The sequence below is a fragment of the Typha latifolia genome, chromosome 2, assembly GCF_019914945.1.
Source record: "Typha latifolia isolate L0001 chromosome 2, TyphaL0001v2, whole genome shotgun sequence".
NCBI lineage: Eukaryota > Viridiplantae > Streptophyta > Magnoliopsida > Poales > Typhaceae > Typha > Typha latifolia.
The window spans coordinates 14,136,792-14,160,001 of NC_133087.1; the positions used below are offsets into that span (position 1 = coordinate 14,136,792).

General features: G+C 37.4%; 1 protein-coding gene across 1 annotated transcript; it reads right to left on the minus strand.

The window, feature by feature from the left end:
• LOC140781865 (E3 ubiquitin-protein ligase KEG) lies at window positions 1–22,684 on the minus strand. Its single transcript, XM_073128138.1, has 16 exons — window positions 21,557–22,684; window positions 17,690–18,052; window positions 17,377–17,607; window positions 17,019–17,144; window positions 16,583–16,919; window positions 16,330–16,487; window positions 14,154–14,311; window positions 11,992–12,113; window positions 11,755–11,889; window positions 8,210–8,334; window positions 6,973–7,077; window positions 6,615–6,848; window positions 2,333–2,666; window positions 2,042–2,230; window positions 1,651–1,956; window positions 1–1,577 (listed from the first exon to the last, which is right to left on the minus strand). The coding sequence occupies exons 1-16, from the start codon at window positions 22,261–22,263 to the stop codon at window positions 324–326; spliced, it is 4,884 nt and encodes a 1,627-aa protein (XP_072984239.1). The 5' UTR covers window positions 22,264–22,684; the 3' UTR covers window positions 1–323.
• Between the last annotated feature and the right edge of the window lie 526 nt (window positions 22,685–23,210).

The window sequence follows — 23,210 nt, forward strand, 5'->3', positions numbered from 1 at the left end:
TTAAGGGGGGAAAAAAGGAGCAGATTTTCAATTCAATGTTCAGGTCTGAACCTGTACATCATTATAATACAGTGAGACATGAAAAGATGATAAAAGGAGCTCATTCACAATTATCTGAATAAATTAGCTGGCAATGATGATCTCCAATTCTTCATTTAAGTATAGCCTTCTACCTTATTGCCATGAATGAAGTCCTTGTAGCCGCGAGCTGATATATGTGAGCACCATGCAAACCAACTCAAGACCAAGATTATGACAGCTGAATAGATACAAAGCAATGTATACCAGGAACCAATAAGTAGAGCGAAAGAATGATATAATTCCTACAAACAGCAACTGTTAGTAGCTTCTGCTGCAGTTGAACTGTCATCGAGAACGATATCAGCAGGGTCCCCTATCCAGAACCTTCCATCCCTCCACTTGAACCTGATCCGCAGTTTCGCATTGGCATCCACTCCCCTCACCTCGCCCTTGCTTGCAAATGTCTCCATTCCCCATCCCCACCTTGGAGTTACAAGACCCGGCCTTATTCGTACTTTGTCACCTACTTTGAAGGCTCTAACCTTTTCAACCTCCCCCTCTTTGCATAACCAGAGTCTTTCACTAAAACAAAAAGCAACCGAGAGCTCCCCATTTTCTGCTCTATGAACTACCCCTATACTAGCATGGCTTACTTCCCCCCATTGATACGTAGGGGTTGTTATGGTTTCTCTTACCTTCACCCAGTCTCCAACACACACTTCCTCCTCTTCAACCACTCTCTCTACCTCTGCTGGGTCCATCATCCATGCCTTGGATCCAGCCGGCGTATATATCCTTAGCTTTCCATCTGCATCTATAGATGATATGGTTCCGATACTTGAATGGCTATGATTGGACCAACCAAACCTTGGCTGACTTACACCTTTTCTGATCCTCACACGTTGCCCAACACCAAGCCCAGATACTCGTTCCAAATGACTAGCTGGTCCCACCCATCTTTCCTGTTCACCACAAAATGCAACATGTACCATTCCATCTGAGATGTCCCCTTCATATCCTATTCCATGAACTACACCAATGCTGCCATGTTTTAGGGACTTCCAGATAGCAGCACCATCATTGAGCCTCACCCAGTCACCTACCTCAAACATTTCCACCTTCTCAAGGTCTGCAGGATCTCCTCTCCACAGCCCTGCCACATTAAAAAAGGCCACCCTCACTTCTCCATCGGCATGTACACCGGTTATAACACCTCTTGAGTCAGGTTGAGCATCTCTCCACCCCCACCTTGGCTCATTTAGACCTGCACGGAACTGAACATGCTGTCCAATTTTAAAACACATAACTTTCTCAACATCCATGTAATGAGTCATCCACCTTCCTTTTCTAAAACAACCAGCCAACTCTAAGTAACCAGATTCCTGTATGCTGTGAACAACAGCTATACTTTCTCTTCCAATGCTGTTCCAGTCATATGTGGGTCTAGTCCCAAGGCTAGGCTTCATGCGTACCCAATCTCCAACCTCAAAGCCTGAAAGTCTCTCAGCATCACCTGGAGCAACTTTCCACAAGCTATTTCTCCCTGAAACCCTAATCTGCATAAGAGAAACAATTAAAATTTCAAATTATATGTATTAACTATTTGCAACAAAGATCTTGTAAACGCACATTCAAAGTTCCATCCATATCGATTCGTTCAATCGCCCCAATAGTAGCCGCAGTTTCACTTGACCATCCAAGACGTGGCTGAGAAACAGAAGGCATCACATGAACTTTTTGACCTACTTCAAATCGCTGCACCTTCTCCATGTCTGCCACTGAGCAAGGAAAAGGTTTGCTCCTAAAGCAGAAGGCAACACCCATGTCACCATCATCTTCCAGACTGTGGATTATCCCAATACTGTTACGCGTGACATCCTCCCATCCATACTTCGGAGATGGCACTGTAGCTTTGACTCTGACCCAATCACCAACCTATGAACAAAAATAGAGAGGAAAGGAACTAAAAATGCTGGGTGAAGAACTAATTCAGAGCCACGTAAATTGGTGTGCACCATACCTTAAAGTTATCGACCTTCTCCATATCAGAAGGATCAGCTTGCCATGAGGTTGACCGATTGGAAATTTCGATTATGAGAAGACCATCAGCATCAATCTCAATTATTTTTCCAACACTGTGATGTGTCTCGCCACCCCAAGCATATCTAGGCTCTGCAACAGATCTCTTTACGCATACTTGGTCACCAATCTGAAAAGACCCGATATGAAAATGCGAGGAAGAAAAATCTATAAGAAAAAGGAAAATTTCAGATACGTAAGAAAAATGTTTACACATTGTACATCTTATTACCCTGAATGGTTCAACAGGTTCAACTTCCTCAGGTTCGCAATGCCATGGCATTGGCAAATAGCAAAGACCCAACAGAAGGCTGCTATCTGGTCTTATGGAGTATACAATCCCAACACTTCCCGGAGTTACAGCGTCCATGCCGTGTATAGCAGCTGTTAGAGAAGGACGAACTCGTACCCAATCACCGACCTTAAATTCTTCAACCCTTTCCATTTCAGCAGGATCAGCTCTCCACCCCCTAGAAGCTCCAGGGAAACCAACGCGCAAAATGCCGTCATCATCAACACAGAGCACAGTTCCAATGCTATCTCTTGATCGGCCACGCCATCCAAATCTGAGAAAAAGACAATAATATTAATTTGTATTGGCAAGAAACTTGGCCAACAAGTGTTGAAGTCTTGATTATAGTCAGAAATGTGATTTCCATGTTCCAGATAAACATACTAAAGTACTCTTTTGTGATAAATAAGATTTAGTGTATTGAAAGGCGGTCACGAATGGTAGACAGTCACCCCCACCATCTAGCGCCTAGGTGGAAGATGAGCGCCAAGACGGCATATGATACATAATATATACTAATATAGCATATATAGAATTCTTTTAGTAGTGCAATTTATAAAAAATCACAATTCACAAATATGTGTATATAAATTTCACAAGGAAGAGGTGTTTATGCAACAAGATTAAAACCTAGGTGCTTATATGTTCTAAAAAGAAAGCTACATGGATGGGAGATGGGAGTTAATCTGCATAGCTTATCCTATTCTGTACCAATATACATTTCTCTCCTCTCTCCTTTCCTTTCCCTGTAAGCTTGCAAACCTCCATCTCCACCGTTATTTTGCACACATCTAGCACGTTAGATCGTGACATTTAGTGGAGATATTTGACATTTCCCCCAAATCGTCCACTTGCAAACATAGCCATAGCGGGAGAAGAAAAAGAAGAAAGGGAGGGAAGGTACCTGCCACCAACGATGGCTATGTCAGTGGCATGCCACCATCGGCACACATTTATAATATTTTAAATAAACATTTTAGAATATTTAGAGATATATTTTTGGATCTTCGGCATGTCAATCTTTGATTTTTTGTTTAATTATATATATTGAAACCTACATTATAGTTTATTTTTAGATTATTTTTTTAAATGACATATTTTGTTAAAAATAAAGCAACAGTTAAATATAAATATTATTCAACATATAATATGATTGAATAAATTCATTAAAATTAAGGTTTTAAAAATCAGGATCTGCATCGGCCTTCCGAAAAAATGATTAATATCGACTCTGTCAATCACCTAGATCAGGCCTGATATTTTTTTTAGTTACAAAAAGTGCAGGAAATTTTTAAAAAAAAAATTAGAATGACAAAATATAAGAAAATAAAGAAAGAAAAACTATGGTGCAATGAAAACTGAAAAGAAGATATTAGAAAGAGAGCGAGTGGAAGAAAACCAAGCAAAAAAAAAAGAGAAACTATGGTGCACTAAAGAAGACGAAAAGAAAAGAAAAAGGGAGAATGGAAGAAATTTAAAAAAAATTGAGAGAGAAATAAAGAAATAAAATTTAAAAATTACATATCAAAGTTCGCCGAAGCTAGATTTCTCTGTAAGAGAAACAATGGCTATATAGTAAGGAGAGAAAAAGAGAAAAAAAAGAGTGAAAAGGAGAGAGAGAGAGAGAGAGAGAGAAAGAGAGAGAGATTGCCCGATCCTGCTAACCATGATTAAAATTATTATTAATGATTGAACACTCAATAATATGATTGAATACTCTATAATATAATTGAAACATAATATTAATTAATAATAGTTCAATAATTAAAACTAATATCTATTGAACATAGAATGATGAGGGGAATCAAAAACTTTATTTGCTGGCATAAGAATAACATGATAATATTGTATTATATATTGTCAATAATCTTCAAAACTTATTAATTGATAGTATTGCTCATTGAGACGTCTCACGGTCTTTATACAAATAGGAATTTCACAATTCTCCTATAATATGATATGGATAGTGCACATGCACGAGAACGACTAGCACCGGCGCTGGCACGGGCACACCATAAACGTTACAGATTGTGAATATAGAATATAATAAGGATGTTGTGACTCTATTAGGTGTGATTGATATGATGGTAATGATGATGAACTTATATTATCCTATGGGCGCACCTCTCCTAATATCATATCCTTCTACCTATAGACTCAAATCCTTCATTCATCTAGTTATAATCATGTTGAGCTTGAGATGAAATCTTTTCCTTCTTCTATCTCAAATAAATTCTGTCTCTAATAAATTCTAGGTCTGGTCAAATAGTATTGATCTTAGGTAGCAGGTGTGAAGTTTTTCTCCTCTGTAAAAATAATACCTCTTTGAAGGTTGTGTAGCAAAGATACATGTCTCATCTCCATTATCGTCGCCACCAAATTGAGTCTCGTCATTATCACCATCCATCACCATCATCATCATCTCTAGTGTCATCATTATCAATTTTATCTAAGGCTTTTAAGGGATCAATTGATCGTGAGAATGATTTAACTCAACTAGTAATCGGTCGTGAAGATCCGGCTTGACTAGTAGTTAATTGATAGAAATAAGAAAAAGTTAAAAAAAATGTTCCATGTGTCATATCATATTTACTAAGAAAATAACTAAAATCGATTTGATGATGATTGATTAAAATAAAATAAAAATTTTAAAAAGGCTTCACATCGGCACAATAGACGACACACATGTCAGTCGGCATAGTGCAAAGTATCATGCCATTACCAGCACGTCCATCCTTGCTTGCCGCCACTTGAGAAAGGAGACATAAGTTTTGAGAGATTAAGGCTAATGATGCATTGAGGAAGGGAGTAAAGAGAGAGATTTTTTAACTGGTTAGTTTTTCACCACTTCACCCATTAAACCAATCTGCTCCAATGCCAGACCGGCCACCTGGCCTGCCAGGCAACAAGGCGGCTCGCTAAGACGGCCATGACAGGTCACCCACCTTTTGCAGGCTACATACCTGCTTTACAAGGCGGTTGGTGCGCCGCCCCGCCAAAGCGGCCGCCTAAACAGTTGTTTAAAACATTGATAAGATTTGATTTATTTTGATGTTTGCATAAACTCTAAACTCAAAGAATTGCCTTATGAAATTTATTGTAGTATTAATCCATGTAGAGAACTATATAGATTCGGAGTCGGGAAGTTCGTTTTATAACAATCATCCAAATAAATCTCATTTTGCAATTGCTTCAGAAGAAATGACATAACTTTTAGAAGTATAAAATTGAACTTTACCATAAATTTCTTTTGTATAGCCGGAGCATACTCAACTAGCATATATTTTAAGTCAAACCATTTTGTCATTGGGGCAAGGAAAAAAACTAGATCATCCTTTCTTCAATACAAGTAAAACCTCTGAATTCTGCAGCTCATGTTAAGCACTATTTTTTTTCTTGGCATTGTGTTGATTGGACTTTTGTAGGATTTGCAAAATAAGGACTCATCAGCCAGCCCTCTCTTCAAGGTCAGTGGCTGAATGCAAGTCTTGATCAACTCTTCTAATAACTAAAATTTCCAAGAGACAGACATAGAAGGACAATATAATGATTCTCTTTTTTCCTCAACCATGGAAAAGTAAATCTTTTGCCACTATAGAAAGGACTGTCACTAGGCAAAGAAACTTACAGGAAATAGCAAAAAATGACCACACTAATGATATGGTTTGCGAATTAGATGAAGAATGCCTTCTGTTCATGGATCAGAGAAATAGAAATAAGAGTTTTTTTTCTATATAACAGATAACTCATGGTTAGATTAGAGTCATTAACCCTATAGGAAGATGAGAGGATGAAGATAAAGTCCGGTAGAAAGAAGGAAGAAAGAGGAAAGAGATGTGGAGGAGGAAGGGGAAGGGAGGGGGTGAGCATTTGTTGTTTCTTGGGGCAGAGGGGGAGAGTAAGAGACATAGTAGGGTTCGAGCATAACACAAACAGAACAAACATGAAAACCAATTAACTTGAGTGAAAATGAGTTCCCCAGCTGGCTAGAATCTGGTTTGGTCCAATGCAAACCTACAATCATTATCATCTTATACATCCTAGACACATAGGCTAGAATCTAGGTTAAAAAGAAGGTCAATACATTAACCTGCTTCTTTCTACTTTTAAACAAGGATATAACCTATCAAAAACTATAAGTGAAACATGAAGATGTAGAACATGTAGCGCATCACAGAAAGAAGTATATCAAAAAGAAAATGCACAAGTCTTAAAGACATACCTCGGTTCTTTAACATCAGGTTTCAACTGCACATGCTGCCCTCTGTTTAAAGGAATAACTTTAATAACTTCATTTGTCAACAAACGAGCCTCCCCAGAGCAGAACGACACAACAAGAATGTCATGATCCTGGACATTCTGTACAAAACCGATACTCTTGTATGTTGCGCCTTGCCAACCATATGTTGGATTCTCAACAGTTCTTCTAAATTTCACCCAGTCCCCAACTTCATATCTGATTACACAATCTAGTCAGATCTTGCTCAAGAGAAACATTTTAGGTCACAATTTATGGACAATTATCAGTCATAGTAAAGTAAAACTTGCTTAAAGATAGCATCAGGAAAAAAATTACTTACATAGTTGGGGAAAGGGGAAGTCCTTTTTCAGCTAATGCTTCCATCAGTTCTTCTGAAATCCATTCTCGAGGAAGGCCCTCGAGAAAATTACACAATGTCCAGCCCCTGGAAGAATTTAAGATTATGAGAATAGACTATTCTTTTCTCCACTTGCAAGTAATGAGAGACTTCCTAAGACCTACAAAAGACACCAATTTCTACAACATGGTAATTGAATAGTGGATCCAGGTTTTGCTCTAGATTGAGCTTTTCCCCTCTAACCATGTTTAGAGTGCCCTTAGCCATGTTTTGTAATCAAACGCCCTTGCTAACCTGGTTTTCTCAAAATAGCGTTAAGCACTATCATGTTAGGTCTGACAGGCCTAACCGTGTTTTAAACCTGCTTGGAATGAGGTTAGCTTGTAATTTAAAATTACAAATTTGCCATTGATAAGACCAAACATATCCTTGGGCTGTGTAACTGTCATTTTGAAGCATAGTAATGCACATTGCATACCTAGAAATAAGCAGCATTGCATATCTAGTAAGCATACTGTGTACCTATAGGTAGGTATTGTGAGCAGCCAAGTATAGTAATCACATTGCTGTTTTACAACCATGCACTGTGGAAAAACCATCACACATTGCTGAAGTTGGCACTTTTTACAGAGTTAGCCGCATGGCGTACATGTAAATACGTATTGCATATGTAGAGGCATGCATTGCACATGTAAGATAAAAAATTTGACACATTTTTTGAAGAATTCCCGAAAAAGAAGGGTAATTTTTATAATATTATTTGGGTATACTCCATCCGACTACTAAGAAGGGTATTTGTGTCACTTTACATAAGATATCCTCAATTAGTATTTCTTATTCTGGTTTTACGAATCCTTTAATTTGAAATGCAAGTATTATCAAAGGTAATGATGAAACTACTATCCATGGTTTACAACGGAACCCAAGTTGAATATATCCAATTAGGTGTACAGCAATTAAGCATAAAAATCAGAGTAGCTATAACTATGTTTAGCCCTAAACTGTAACCAAACGCCAAATTTTTGCAAGTATCTAACATGTAGACTAAATGAAAGAAGGGATGCTATCAATTTCTTGTAGTTTATACATGTAATGTAACAGAACAAGAAATATTTGCTGCAATGCAACCATCAATTGAAGATATATATCACATAAATAGCTATTCCCACATAATAAAGAAATTCCAATAACGCAATTACATTTATAGAGAAATACTTGCCTGTGGTTTCTCACTTCAACATCCGGAGATGGATGTTTTAGCATCACAACAATCCAATTCAGATTTTCGCGTATCATCCTTGCTGCTTCAGCAGCAATGTGAAATGCATTATCACCTTCATCATCCTGATTGATTTAATCAACACAAAAGTACCATTAGGTTTGGGAATCCCCTGCCAGTGAAAAATTTTAAGACCAATAGACAGCTCGAGTACAACATAAAAAACATAAGGTTATGTTTCACAGTAAACCTTCCACTGAGCTATTGGGTTTTCTTTTCTTTTCTTTTCCTTTTACTTCCACTTGTGTATGCTTATTCTGTGATATCTTTAAATGGACAGTCTAAAACTCAGATAAAAAAGGTCGCATAGGTAGCTCGACAGCCAACACAGAACTTCTCTCAAGAAAACTATGCAAATGGGCCCTAAATAATTAATTTTACTCCTGGGCCATAGCTCGCTTTATTTGACCCACTACATCTCTAGTGTCCGGATGTTGCAACAAGCAAAACAATAGACAGCACACTGTGCACATTGGCACTCAGGTATGATGCAGTATGATCAAAGATATTCACACTATTTTGGATGTGTCAGCAAAGAAGATAGCCCAAAAGTAAAGCCTGAGATAGCAACTTGGAATATAGCAATAATTTTGGGACGCATATAAAGTTAGAACATATGATGATTAGAAGAAAGCAAAACATGATTTGTTCAAAACAATATGAATGGGTAGGAGAAAAATTTAGAGAAATCAAAAATATATGAAGTTTGGTAGACCCAAAAATAGAACACAGAAAAGGTGCTGGTATAATTATGCCCAAGAATCTAAAAGACAACATTGTAGAGGTAAATAGAGTGAAACATAGAATAACGGACATAAAACTTGTATTAGAAGAGATTTAATACTATTAGTAGTTACACACCGCAAGTAGGTTTAGTGACATTAGTCAACAATATACAGTGAAATCTTTGGCTTAAAATTACACCAAGTTGCCAGACTGCATTAAAAAATATGTAGAGCTAATTTGACTGGCCAATGAAAGAGAGTGATTTTTTCTTCGTCTTACTATATCTAATTTACAAATACTTAATTTTAAGAAGATAGATGAAAATTTGATTACTTAGAAGTGGATTAAATGATAATCAAATAGACGGTTTCCTTACTAAAAAAAACTAGACAATTGACATGTAAAGACAAATTACGAAGAGAGCATGGTTATGCAAGATTATTTATTGAGAAAGAATGATAGAGATATGCTTAAGATGATGGAAAAGATAACTTAAAGTAGAAAGTAGACCTAAAAGGTAGAGAAATTTAAAAGGAGAAAAGGTAAAACAATTTGCACAAAATAATACGGGCAGAAGACTTGGAACTCAGAATAAGATAATTTTAATGAGTAATAGTATTGGCCTTAAGATGGCTAAGTAGCTAGCCATATTAAAAGAGTAACAAAAAGATGTTCTTGGTGCATTTATAGGTACATGAAACAGTGAGGTTCAAACCTCAATTAGTGCTAAAGAAGAATGCTATGAACTTGCTGCTAATTATTCACTGGTACCAACAGGGACAATGAGTATATATAAACTTATTAATGTGCTGCCTAAAGCAAGTAAGCAAAACTATGATCTTTATATTTGGAACATGTCTGCTAATTATTCAAAGGTGGTAAATCACCTAGCATGAAAATTTATTCCTTGAGTAATATACATGGTTCCAAAATCAACATCCCATAAGCTTAAGTCAATTGTTTAAACAATGTTCAAAAACCATAGGTAGTGTTCATATAATCATATTAGCATCATTCAAAAGGGAGCAGAATAATGGGTCTAATATCACTCAAAGGAGAGCAGGATATAAGTAGAATTATCTGATATATGGTTCGATAATCATATTTTACTTAAAGTTTACTATGCACAAACTCCAAAAATAAGGTCACTTAAGATTCAGGATCGATAGAATCATAATAGCATATTTCAAGATCTATATTCTTACAATTCCAGAAAAGCCAAATTGTAGGTAGAAAACTAGAAACTAGAATAAAGAACTGGGAACTAATGGACGAAGAAAGATTGGCTATAATAAAGATTGAGAAAATGAAATGCAAGACAAATCACACGTGATCAAGAACCCTGCCGCCAATAGATGCCATTCATATCTTGGCATGGCAAATCATGCCTGCGAACATGCACTGTGGAGAGAAAAGGAGAGGAGAGTTTGCATGGGAAAGAGAGAGGGTACAACAGGCAATAGAAAGAGGGAGGCAGAACAGGAAGAACAAAGCATGCCTCGCCAGGTCAATAACTGATACCTAAACGTGTAGCTATCAAGAACCGATCTAAATACATCAAGAACAATATAAATAGGAAAATTAGTCACATGCCAGAGGGCATTTTTGTACATAAAGGGTCATAAAACAAGTCATATGCTTATCATTCGATTGACAATAAAAAAAAACTAAAGTAGCCTAAGAAGGGTGCAGTGTGGGTGCATAACTGCACTTTCAGTAGTTAAGGCCTTTAAAAGGGGTCAAGTTTTAACAAAGCATTCTTCAGAATTCAGGGGTGATAAGTGACACTGGAATTAAGTTAAATGGACAAAATTGTAGCAGAGAGAGAGAGAGAGTATAAAGGAGAGGAAAGCACTATTAATGCCCCCGATTCTGGTCATCCTACATCACTTATGAGCTACTATCTTTTGCTGCCATCTGCCAACAGGTATGTCTCCACTTTTTAGCATAGATGGAGTTAGCCACTAACATCGCATGGAGACCTGGTTTTAAGGATAAACTGAAGGGCTGTGGGTCAGGTCAAGTTTGAAGCCAAGCCAATTATCTACAACTCAAGCCTTCAAAAGTAGGTTTCAGGTTTTACCAGTACAGATCCAAACCCAAACCAAAAACTTATTTCACCTTCTCCCTTCTCTCAATTACCCCTTATGGTACCACCTTAACTTCTAGGTAGAAGCCTAATTAAAGACAAAGAGGGCTTTGAGTCAATAAAAAGCAAACAAAAATTTCAATATGTTGCAATCCTCTATAATCTATATTAAACCAACAAACACGAAACTCTGGTATTTTCATACAACAACAAAATAACACCATATTTCGGCTCATACACAAAATTATTATGTAGGAAGATCTGAGTTACAAATTTCATTGGAATATCTAACCAAGAGAACTCATGTTCAGCATGATATCATCGATGAAGATATATCTTATTTAGCATTTCTCATGAAGGTCATTTCTTTCATTTATGTGCATGAAGCAAAAAGAACCACACAAATATTCAAATTAGTACCTATATAATGCAATGAAAACCGTGCACATACAGAGAATTGAATATATATATATATAGTAACTCATTTATTTCAGACAGAAATTAATTATCTATTACCATTTACAAAAGAAAAGGTTGCTTAGCTGCCTTACATCAAGATGAATCAATCACCTATATAACTTTTATTATGAATGATTTACCTCTTTTTCAATTGCCATATACCTCAAAAGTAACTTATCGCTACACTTTTGAAGGAATACTATAATATTACCTGCAAATTACAGTTTGCCCCAGCAGATAAAAGCAAACCAACACATGAGTTCGCACCCCTATTCAATGCAACATGCAGAGGTGTTGTATTTTGCGCATTTCTTATATCAACATCAACTCCAGCTTCTAGAATAATCTGAAAGAAAAGTCAAACAGAAACATGACATACAAATTCAATCCAAAATAAAGTTTAAATAAAGCTACACAAGAGCTGTTTTAATCATGAAGGATGTGTCACCTTGACCAATTTTGCATCATTGATCATTGCAGCTGTATGCAATGCTGTTCGGCAATGTGGTTCATCTTGAGCTTTTGGATCAGCACCAGCAGCAAGCAATAATCTTACCAATTCTCGACCCTCTGTCATACAAGTCAATCCATGAAATCAATATATCAATTATCAAATAAACATAATCTTTGATTGTCCTAAAGAGAGGAAGTGATCATAAATGGAAAATTCAAAACTTGTGTGCTCCCTGACATTGCCATCATTTGGGGGGTTAATTAGCAAGTGCTTTTTATTCCACCAAACTAGAGAAAGTAAAAGATGAGTTTCAGGCAATCTGATTCTAGATGGAATCATAGAAGACAACTTGTGCCTAAGACCATTAGGTGTTACTAGGATTACCATGCTATGGCATGGTCACATCAGGCCAAAATTAGTCCACCCCGAGTCATAGCGGAAGTGGAGTCGGAAGAAAATGTATGAGTGCAGTGCGAGGGAAAAAGAAATTCTTTTCATCAATAAAGAGAATAAACATTTACTCCAAAGATTAATAAGACCACTTATATCAGGAGCTGTCATCTTCGCTTGAACTCTTTTTTCATCTTTACAGGAACTCTAGAGATAACCCTCGATAATATCAGCCTAAATTATAATTGCATAATCTAGATACTCTTTTCTCCTATGTAGCCTGCATGTTATGTGACTTTTTCTGTGGCCATGCTCACTGCCCTATTCCCCAAGCATCCTACTTGGGCACATGGAATCCATACTGCTACGTAGCATGCAAAGGAGTAAGCACAGACTGCGGTTGAGTGGGCAGTATCTATGGCCAATTAAACTACAGGGATGAGCAAAACAGTTGTTCTAGTCATTGACAATTCAACTACAGGGATAAGTTAGCAGACATGGATGACATGGGAGTGATGATGCAGGTGCAAGGAAAAGAAGTTTGAAAGAGGCAAAGAAGCCACTAAGTAGGAATAAAAGTAGGGCAAACACCTTTACATGATGCGGGCAAAATTATAATGCCAAATCAGCATTCTGAGAGCATTGTGCCAGTACATGTGATATAGGGCATCTTGGATGTTTCTATTTAGGGGATAAGGCTGAGATTGGATTTGCATATTGTGTTTTTTAATTTTAATTAACTAATAATTGCTAAATAGCAAATGTTTAATATTAATTTTTTTATTTGTATAATGAAATTTGAAATTATCTACACTAATGATATGATGGTGTTTGAAATAATAATTTGTGTTACTAGATTTTTTTTTAACCAAGGATAGTAATATGAAGTAATATCATTTCATATAAATAGTTCTCCATTTTAGATATTCCTTGCATAGTCCAATATACAGCAAAAATGGATTAAAACTAGGAGTATGGGATTAGTAATCTCATGGGGTATGACATCCCTTAAATAAGGCTAGGGATGACTTATCCCTTTTTATCCTTTATTGCAATCAAACGCACATTGGGAATATCAAAGATACCAACCTCACATTGCAAGCAGCAACTAGCATAGATAAACTCTAGCCAACATGAGGCACCATAGCCAAAACAGGACATTATTACTATATTTACCGACTGACCCAACAGATTTGATTCTCTCTTGCTTGATTTGGCATAGATTTGATTCTCTCTTGCTTGATTTGGCATTACCTCTCGAATGTTTCTATGTCGAAATGGTTTCTGTCAAAGCCAACCTGCAAGCGGCAAGGTTCTGGGAGTTCCAACAAAAGCACATTGGTATCGACAGGAACTAAACAAGACAAGAAGTAGCCATTTCTTGGCCAGGACTAACTTTTCAAATTATTGTTGGAAGCTCATTGGTATCGACAGGAACTAAACAAGACAAGAACTTGCCATTTCTTGGCCAGGACTAACTTTTCAAATTATTTTTGTGATAATCATTTTTCTCTGCCTTATTGCATTTAGATAGTTTATAAAGATTTTGTGCAAAAATAAAATATGAACAGAGTATCCCAGTACCCGAATCTTCTGCCTTACGAAATTTAAATTTTGATAAAAGACATGTTGTCTATATATAATCGCATAGGAAAAACCAAATATTTAGCTTGTTTAGAATATTAAGAGGGTTCTTGATGACTAACTATACTAGAAATAGCGAAAGAATTTTGCAGAACTTATCTAAACATTCTTATCCAACTTACCAGTTTCATGATCTTTCTTAAGAGCTGCAGCCATACATAAAGCTGTTCCAATGGGACTAGGTAGGTTGATTGCTTCGTGTATCTCTTCCCGTGATGCAATTTCCACCCATCTTTCCACCACAGCCACATTCCATGTTTCAATGCTCAAGTGCAAAGGTCTGTAGACAAGACGACGACTCAAATTCAGTAGATAAAAGTGCCAGTAAGAGAATTCTAAGAAAGTGTATTCAAATTAAATAGCTGATAATTAACAAAATGGAAGCCATCAAAACATTGTTAAACTTTGTAACTTTCTCGGAAAACTTACAAAAACAAAGTAGACCTTACAGAAAGTTTCATAGGAGAGAAAGAAAATCTATCTATCTCTATTCATGCTCAAATTAATAGAATTCTGTCTTAACGGATATATTAATATGCCAATGTCCAGAAGTCCAAGAAAGTATGTTGACTTTATATTGATGACTTTATAAAAGTATTATTAACAGGACGACAACCAGTTAAATCACAATCTTTTGTGCACAACTACATAGAACAGTACAATTATGTTTCTCAATTTAAATACTGTTAAATTTTGGGAAAGTATGGCAATGTTGCTTCAGATTGGGCAAAGTAGCCTAAATAGAAGAATGATAGTCATTTCCTTGGGAGGAAGTTGTTGCAAGGAAATAACAAGAACAAAGAAGCCAATGAGAATTTAAACAGTGCAGGACATAGCTAAATTTAATGAATAGAAGAATAGAATGGTAAATAAATGACGACTTTTAAGGTCAGATAATTTCTTGAGCAGTTAACATTTAAGCACCAAAGATTCAATTCTTTCCCCACAAGATATAAGTGTGGCTAACCTCCTCCTACCAATCCAACTGTGCAAAAGTCAACCCAAACCGAACCTAGCTATGCCAAACACTACCACTCTCTTCTATTCCGTCCCATGGCTGCAGGCTGTGCTGTCGGCACACCAGCGCATCCCTAGTGCCTCCAAGTCTTGTGGCCGGCATTGCAAAATCCATTGTACGATGCTTTAGTTTGCATGAACAACACATTCTTCTAATAGATTATCTATTCTTCCTACACTATCCAAACTCTATCATATCTTGTTTTTTCTTTATCTTTTGACCTAGTCCTTCAGCTAAGTCATGTTTACTTCATCAATTACCTTAGCTATTCTTCCAAGATCCGTGAACTTCCCTAATCTTCAGACCACTCATCAAGATTATTAATAGAAAGATATTTGCATCTGCCAATACTAACTAATAAACCATCTCCAGAATTATGACTTCCCTTTAAGGTTCATATTCCTTCACAATGTCATTTTTCATCCATCAAAGACCCTACTAAGCAATTTGTCAAAAAAAGTGTTCCATAATTAATAGGTATATTTACATGGATACATTAAGAAAGCGTAAATTACTTAGTGAGTTGATCAATAGTGAAAACTTCTCAGGACTTGCTCACACAACACTTCCTAAGCATTTCTTAATCCTTTTTTTTTTTTGCAAACTAAGTTTGTTCTTCAAACTTATAGGAACAACAGGTGAGTTTCCCAACTTTCTAGAGTTATAGGTTAAACTGGTTTTGGTGAAAGCTAATCACCTAAAAAATAAATTAAAGAAGATTAAAAAAATAAAGCGAATCCCCTCAAGGTTAGAGCATTCAGAAGTTTTGTACACATAGTTACAACCAGATAACTATACTGAGAGAATAATCAAGTGAAGAAACACTGACTTTGATAGTAAGTCGCTTTAACCAAAAAAAAGTTCAATCTGTTACTCTAAAAATTTGGAAACTCACCTATTCTTCCAATAAGTTTGAACATTTGACCTATTTTGAAGAAAAAATCCATTTCTTATCTAGAATTCCACTATGACTGCAGGTTAGCTACACCTACATTACACCAAAGACTCCTCATTATTATTACTAGATCCGCATGTATTTTTTTGGCACTTGTGGTTCGGACATGCCAACCCCAAATGGTTGGTACTAACAGCTTTGTTGTTGTTACTTGAGGTACGAAATAAAATACTTTTCTATTCTGCAATCAGCAACTAGTCCAGAATTAGCAAGGTGCTAGTAAAAGGAAGCCCATGAAACTCTGCACCATCATATATCTCAAAGGACGATCAGACAAAAGAAGTGATCCAGAGCTTATGTTTAGAAGCAAAAATGAGATTCTTACGTTTTTCTATGCATATTTAGTAAACCCATTGACCTGCAGCCTCCATTTTCCAAAATGACAATTGCACAATCAGTATATCTCTTGGCAATAGCCCTATGAAGCACAGATTCACCTTCATCATCCACTGCATTAGCGTCAGCCCCAGCCAATAGTAATTCCTGTAACATGACATGGATGAGAAACATCAACGTATTGATGGCTAAGTAAAGAGAACAGAACTGCTTAAAAGGAAGAACCAATATCAATGACCTACTTGCATGCATTCAGGTTGGCCATATAAAGCACAAACATGAGGAAGAGAAGGACCAAAGCCTTCTCTAAGCCTAGGACAAATGTTAGCAGATTTATTGATGAGCAGACGAACACATTCTGGAGAGCCAGCAGCCAGAGCAAACACAATTGGAGGATCACCATCTTTGTCTAAAATATCTACATCAGCCTCCTTGTATGCCAAAATAGTTTCCAAAAGCTCTAAAGACCCCCGCTGGCATGCTAGATGTAGGGCAGTATGGCCATCAGCATTTTGAGCTTCCAAAAGAGAACAAACTGAACTGATGTTTCCCTCCGATGCAGCCTTTGCAAGCAGATCTCTGTCATTAGCAATAAGATGGAGGATTATACATAATGAATAACAAGGAGTAAATCTAGCAAGGAAACATAAGAGGAAAGCTTAAATTAGTTTGACTAACCTTACACCAGCAGAGTCACCTTCTGATACAAGTCGATGCAAAACATTTGGACTATCATGAAAAACCTCCAAAACAGATGTTGGAGATGGTTCTATAACATTTGTTGAGGAAACCTTTGTGAAATCACTGTTTAAACAAGTTTGGATGAGAATTTTCAAATTTTTTATTAAAAAAAAATCTGATAGAAGGAATTTAACGGAAAAAAAAATACATCATGCAATCAATGGGTTTGGTACATAATATAGAAAAGCAATTTCTAAAATGGATATCCATAAAAAGCTACTCAATTTCTTGTTTGAGCAGAATGTCCTATCACTTTTAATGTGATTCTTACAAGTAAATGGTCTACGAAAATTACTTATCGGGACTAGCAGGAGGACTCTGAGGTATTTCTAGCAAATGGCGAAGAAATGTCGCTAGCATTGCTTCAAAAGTTGGCCTCTTTGAAGATCTGAACTGTAAACAGTTGCCAATCATCTTCCACAGTTCCCCAGGAATTCCTACTCCTACTACACTTGCATATTGAGGCGGTAATTTCCGAGCATTAACAACTGAGTGATAAATTTCCTCAGGAGTTAATCCAGCCCATCTGCATAAAAGATTGTCATACCTCACCATTATCATTCGAAGTGAATCAATGCCAACACAAAGAAAAGGATTAGATCACCTACGGAACAGAACCGGTGCACATTTCTACAAGCGTGCATCCAAAACTCCATGCATCAGACTTCGGTGATATTACATTTGCATCATCCCAGAATAGATTTAGTGACTTCTTTAGAGGCTCCCATGCCTCTGGAGCTGTGTAGTTGGGGCTTAGCAGAGTACAATCCATGCACGAATGTGTACCAGAAGAAGAGCAATCATCAGGGATTTTACGGCATATAGCTTTCTTAAGAATTGCTGGAAGACCATAATCGGCAACAACTGCATGGCAGTTTGCATCCAATAAAAGATTGGATGGCTTCAGACTCATGCAAACAATACCTGCTGCATGGAGTTCTGCTACTCCACGAGCTATATCTGCCCCATACCTGCAATTGCAGAATTAGTGAATTGCATAACTCAGGGCGAAAACCAACTACCCCAACCAAGATGATCTAAGGTTCTTGAGAGAAGACTCTATACATCATACAAGATTTAAGTGAATCTATTTCTTCAGATGTCACAAAGAAGACAGAGTACATGAATTTTTCTCTAAGATGCTTATGACGACTGTATCATGATAGATAGCAATGTACCATAATTTAGCTAGGTTATAAGATAATGTGAATCTTAATAGGAACCTTGAAAGGTGAACATGTTCAGCATGTACAACAATAGCAATAATCAAGCGTTCAGTCCCTACTACTTGGGGCCGAGCTATATGGTTCTTTTTTCTCTACTAGAATCCATTTGCATAGTTTTCTTGATAAAAGTTTTATGCTGGCTGTCAACAATAAAGCAACCTTCATTCTTTATTTGGGTTTGTGACCGGCTGTCAAATTTTGGGTTTGTCTTCTTTCAAATATGACAAGAAAGGAAGTCTCTGTTGTGTAATATGATGAAGTATGTTATGTGTGTTACAAAGGTCACGTGATTAAATCCTTTCTTCAATCAAGAACAAGCAACTATCATATGTACTACCTCTCAACCTACATGTTTCTGTACCTAACTCATTCTACTGTATAAATCTGGTGGATATAACACTATACTCGTGTTATGCATGACAAAACTTTGGAAAATAAAACATAGGTCTGATAATTTTAAGTGCTTCAGAATTTTCTAGACTAGTAGATAAAGAAAGACATATATTTCAAGTTAACAATGACAAAAGGTTTAGGCAACCCATGCAACCTATTTACTTTGTTGAATAACAATCTTCACAAATATGACCGAGATAGACCCAATATATGAATTGACTAACCGAACAGGCACATTAAATTATAACTAATCTTCACACGAAATAAAATTAACTTCCATCTAACCTCAGTTTGAATCTCCAATGCAGCATCATGAACCACATGCTTATGTTCTTTTGGTATCAAATATAAGAAATGAAATATCAAAGATCCATCAAGTAGACCATAAGGCCAGCATGATGGGCAGGGATATGATCTGCTCTCTTCAACCACATTGAGAACTCATCAACTCCATCTTAAATTCAGAAAATGGAATGGCAAGAAAATAGATTCACCTACTTTATAACTGATTTCACATTATGCTAAACTCTTCAACCAACCAACTCTTCTAGCCTCTCATCGGATACTCTGAATGACTCACATTCTCACCAAAAAAAAATCATAGGTCTCAATACAATTGAAAACCTAATATTTATGTTATAATTCTAAATATGTTGGTTTCAGTTAGTTGTTAAAAATGTTTACCATTCTTCAAATTGAGGGTAATTGGAGTGCTAAATATTAATCAACGCAAGTTAAGTCTAAATCATACACTAAAGAAGTTCAAATATCATTTTAAGAAAGTTTAATCATAATAATTCTTATAATAAGTATATAAGAACAAAATGTGGAATTCAATAGTCACTCTTACGCTACTTTTCTTTTCCTTAGGATTAGAGTTACTTTTAGCTGAAAAGTATACAGTTCTAGATAACAAAATTCATTTCTCAACTGCATAACCAAAACCAGCCATTTGACTAAAGACCAATTGGAAGTACAATCATTGCATAAAACAAGAAAAATGAAGTAAAAAGGAGTAGTTATTGAAACTAGGTAAGATTGAAGAATAAAAGAACCTTTTAGCATTTGTACTTCAAAATATGCATTTTTCTTTCATCTTATTCTAATAGCATTCTATAGATAACCAAGTTTCGCATATCTCTAAAACCTAAATACTTCAAGAAAATTAGCTTGAAAAAAATTGCACATGTTTCTTAATCAACATGGAGTGATGAAAACATAAACATGCCAAGGAAGTTCAGGAGAAGCTTTCACTGAATCACTGCATGTCGAGTCTACATATCAATGATGAACGCTATGAAGGTTTTGCCTTCAAATTCCTATCAGGTGCCGTATTTCCAAAGGGAAGAAAAATTAGAGAGAGTGAAATAGAAGAGATAAAGATGAGCATAAAAAACATGACAAAATAGAAATCAAGAAAGATCAGCAGAATGGACAGCGGGCACCCCAGAGTCAGAAAAGGCTGATTATGGATCATATTCACTCATCTCTACACTTTGTCCACCTTGATTTTATTCAACAACCTAAGTTTCATTTTAATGCTTAGACAAAATCAATCCAGATCAACAATGAATTGATTTTAGCACGAGCTAGTCAATTTGGTGAAGTTTGGGATCATTAGCACTAATCCAGATCAATTTAGCATAAGTTAAACTCAAATGGATAAAATAGCAAGCAAACTACTTGAGTATGGTCACATCCCTTACCTTTTGGTACAACACGGATTTTCATATGCACAATTGCACATTTTTTAAAGGAGTGATTTTGTTCCAGTTTTATAGGCAGGACTTTAGAAAGTGTCAGGTTCCTTTGTTCCTTAAGGTCCCTCTTATTATATGTACATATTTATAAAAGAGAAACGTTTCATAACGCATCAACATAAAACTAATTGCAGAAGAGACATAAGGTATATCATATTTGACTACCTTGATCTACAACCTTGTCAATAGGTTGTGTGCCACTTTTTGTTCAGCTCATATGGCAGGCTATGCCAATTATGAGGCAGCATGGCACTGTGACACCTCAATATTATTGACCACACTTTGTCAAAAGGGTTCCCCTGGCCTACCTTAATATTATTGACCATACTTAATATGATCAAACCATACTAAATATGATCAAATATGGGTCATCAATGAGGCTGCCACTAATTATCATCTTCTTTTCCATCATTTTCTTGCTTGTCTAAACAAAGTGTGTAGAAAACTATACACGTTGATTGAACCAACATCCCGTGAGTGTTGCCCCTGAATAACTTATTCCCAATTCAATAATTGCATTAGACAAAGTTCTAGCGAAACGACAATTTGCAGTGTAATGAACAATCCACATCCCCATGTACGAATTATTCAACTTGCATAGTTGCACTGTAAAAGAATATAAACTTGACGTCATCCAATCTTCAGGACCAACTTTTACTAGCCCTACAAAAGCCTCCTTACTAGAAAAAAAAAAAAAACTCCACGTTGAAGCTTCCCGTGTATGCATTGCCAAACTATGAAAACAATCCGAAGTTATCCATACATGGAGAAGATAAAGAATACTCCACCAGTGAACTAAGTAAAAGCGATACGTTAAAAGATCTAAGCTGGATTTAGCAAACTAGTCGTGTAGTGCATCATGCGAACTGTTTGTACTAATCTAATACGACAACATTATACATTACCAAAGTTGCTCCAATATTTTGAAGGATTATAAGCATAACTGCACTCATTAAATGAATCAATTTTACGCAAGAATGTACAATTCTGCAAACTAAAGGAATAGCTCAAAATAGTCAGTCCAGAAGACTAAATTTTAAGAAACTGTTATGTCCGTTCTTCTTATGATTCTTTCCAAGAAAGTAGCAAAACAAACCTGAGGATCTGCTCCAAGGTGAGGCGACCTTTGTTCTGCTGCATCTCAGACTGGATGGACCCTTCATACTTGTCCATCACCAGGCAAAGGTATCCATCCATCCGGATCGCCCCATGGAAGGTGCAAACATTCCTGCACCACATCGAGGCCCGGCGCAGCCGCTCGAGCTGGCTCTGCAGGCTGTCTAACACCATATCCCCCGTGACCGCGATCCTTTTCACCACCACCTGGTGCCGGCACCTCCCGGCCCCCCGCCCTGGCACCACCGAAGAGGACGACGCCGGGCCCCAGGACAGCACGGCGGACCAGGTCTCCTGCCCAGCCCTCCGCGACTCCCCAATCCGCCGCAAAAGCTTGAGGTCCTGGTGCGAGCTGAGATCGATCGGGGAATTGGAACCGGAGCAGCACCCGGTGACGTCCTCCTCCTCCTCGTCCTCGTCGTCGGAGGGGTCGCAGTCGAAGGATGGGGAGGACGGGGAGGAGGTGAGGAGCGAGAGGATGGCGAAGTTCTTGCGGAGGGCGCTGACGCTGTTCCCAACGGCGGTGGGGTGTCGGCATCGGGGGCAGGAGAGGGAGGTGGCGGTGGCGGCCGCGAACATGCGTGCGAGGCACGCGCGGCAGAACCCGTGGCCGCAGTGGAGTAGAAGGGGCGTCCGCTCCTCCTCGTCGTACCGCATGTGGCAAACCGAGCAGCACGGCACCTTCATCCCCAAAACCCCCCCTCCTTTTCCTCCTCCTATTCCTTGATCAATCCCAGAAATAAAGGGGAAACAAAAACTGAATCTTGGAGAACACCCCAGATCTGGAATTGGAAACGAGAAGAGGAGAAGCTCGAAGATGAGTAAAAAGAGAGAGAGAGAGAGAGAGTAGAGATATTGGGGAGTTCGGTTGCGCTGTCTATCTATCTATCTATCTATCTATCTATCTATCTCTCTATTTCTCTATCTATCTATCTCTCTCTCTCTATCTCTCTCGAGTCCGCCCTTTTCCTTTGGGTTCGCTTTGCTGCTTTCTTTGGCTCGTCGTCCTCCGCCCACCTTTTCTTCCGCCTGCCCACTGTGGTAACACTTCGTGTAAATTCTCCTCCTCCTTTTTATTGGTATTTTTCCGTTTATTTTCGCTCAATTCATCTCGATGGGGGTTAGTTTTGGTTGCCTGTAGAGCTTGCTGTCAGTGTTATGTGTACTTGGCAGAGGGTAGTTCGCTTGGGACTACGCGGCTTGGTTTCCTGCACTGCGCGTGCCCGAGATCTCGTGGAGATTGAGGTGGTCAGGTTAGGTAAGAGATATTTTTCCCCTTACTGGGAGAAAACTTAAAAAATCTATCATAATTCATAATTCATAATTCATAATTCATAATTCATAATTCATACGCGAGGATGTCAACTAGATCAAGGGTTACATGATCATTGCAAATGGTATAAAGCTTCCATGCTACCAAACCTTGTTTGCCAAAGGTGACTAAACTCGGCGACCATTTTAGATATTATCTATTCTTCCCATGCCTGTGATACTGCATCACAAATCGATTGATCCCAAACCGTCCATGTTTTTTTCTCTCAACTGCTTATCTCTAATAGTAATAAAATGTTATAGATTATGAATTTTTTTAAAAATTTAAAAAAAAATTACAGATTATGAAGTACAGGATTTCA

Bases quoted from the DNA above. Each gene is read 5' to 3' on its own strand.
- LOC140781865 (XM_073128138.1), bottom strand. From the start codon at position 22,263: ATGAAGGTGCCGTGCTGCTCGGTTTGCCACATGCGGTACGACGAGGAG. The intron at 12,114-14,153 runs GTAAGTTGGATA...CTTGTATGACAG, and splicing joins TAAGAAAGATCATGAAACTG to AGGGTCGAGAATTGGTAAGA. The intron at 2,231-2,332 runs GTAATAAGATGT...GGGTCTTTTCAG, and splicing joins AACCTGTTGAACCATTCAGG to ATTGGTGACCAAGTATGCGT.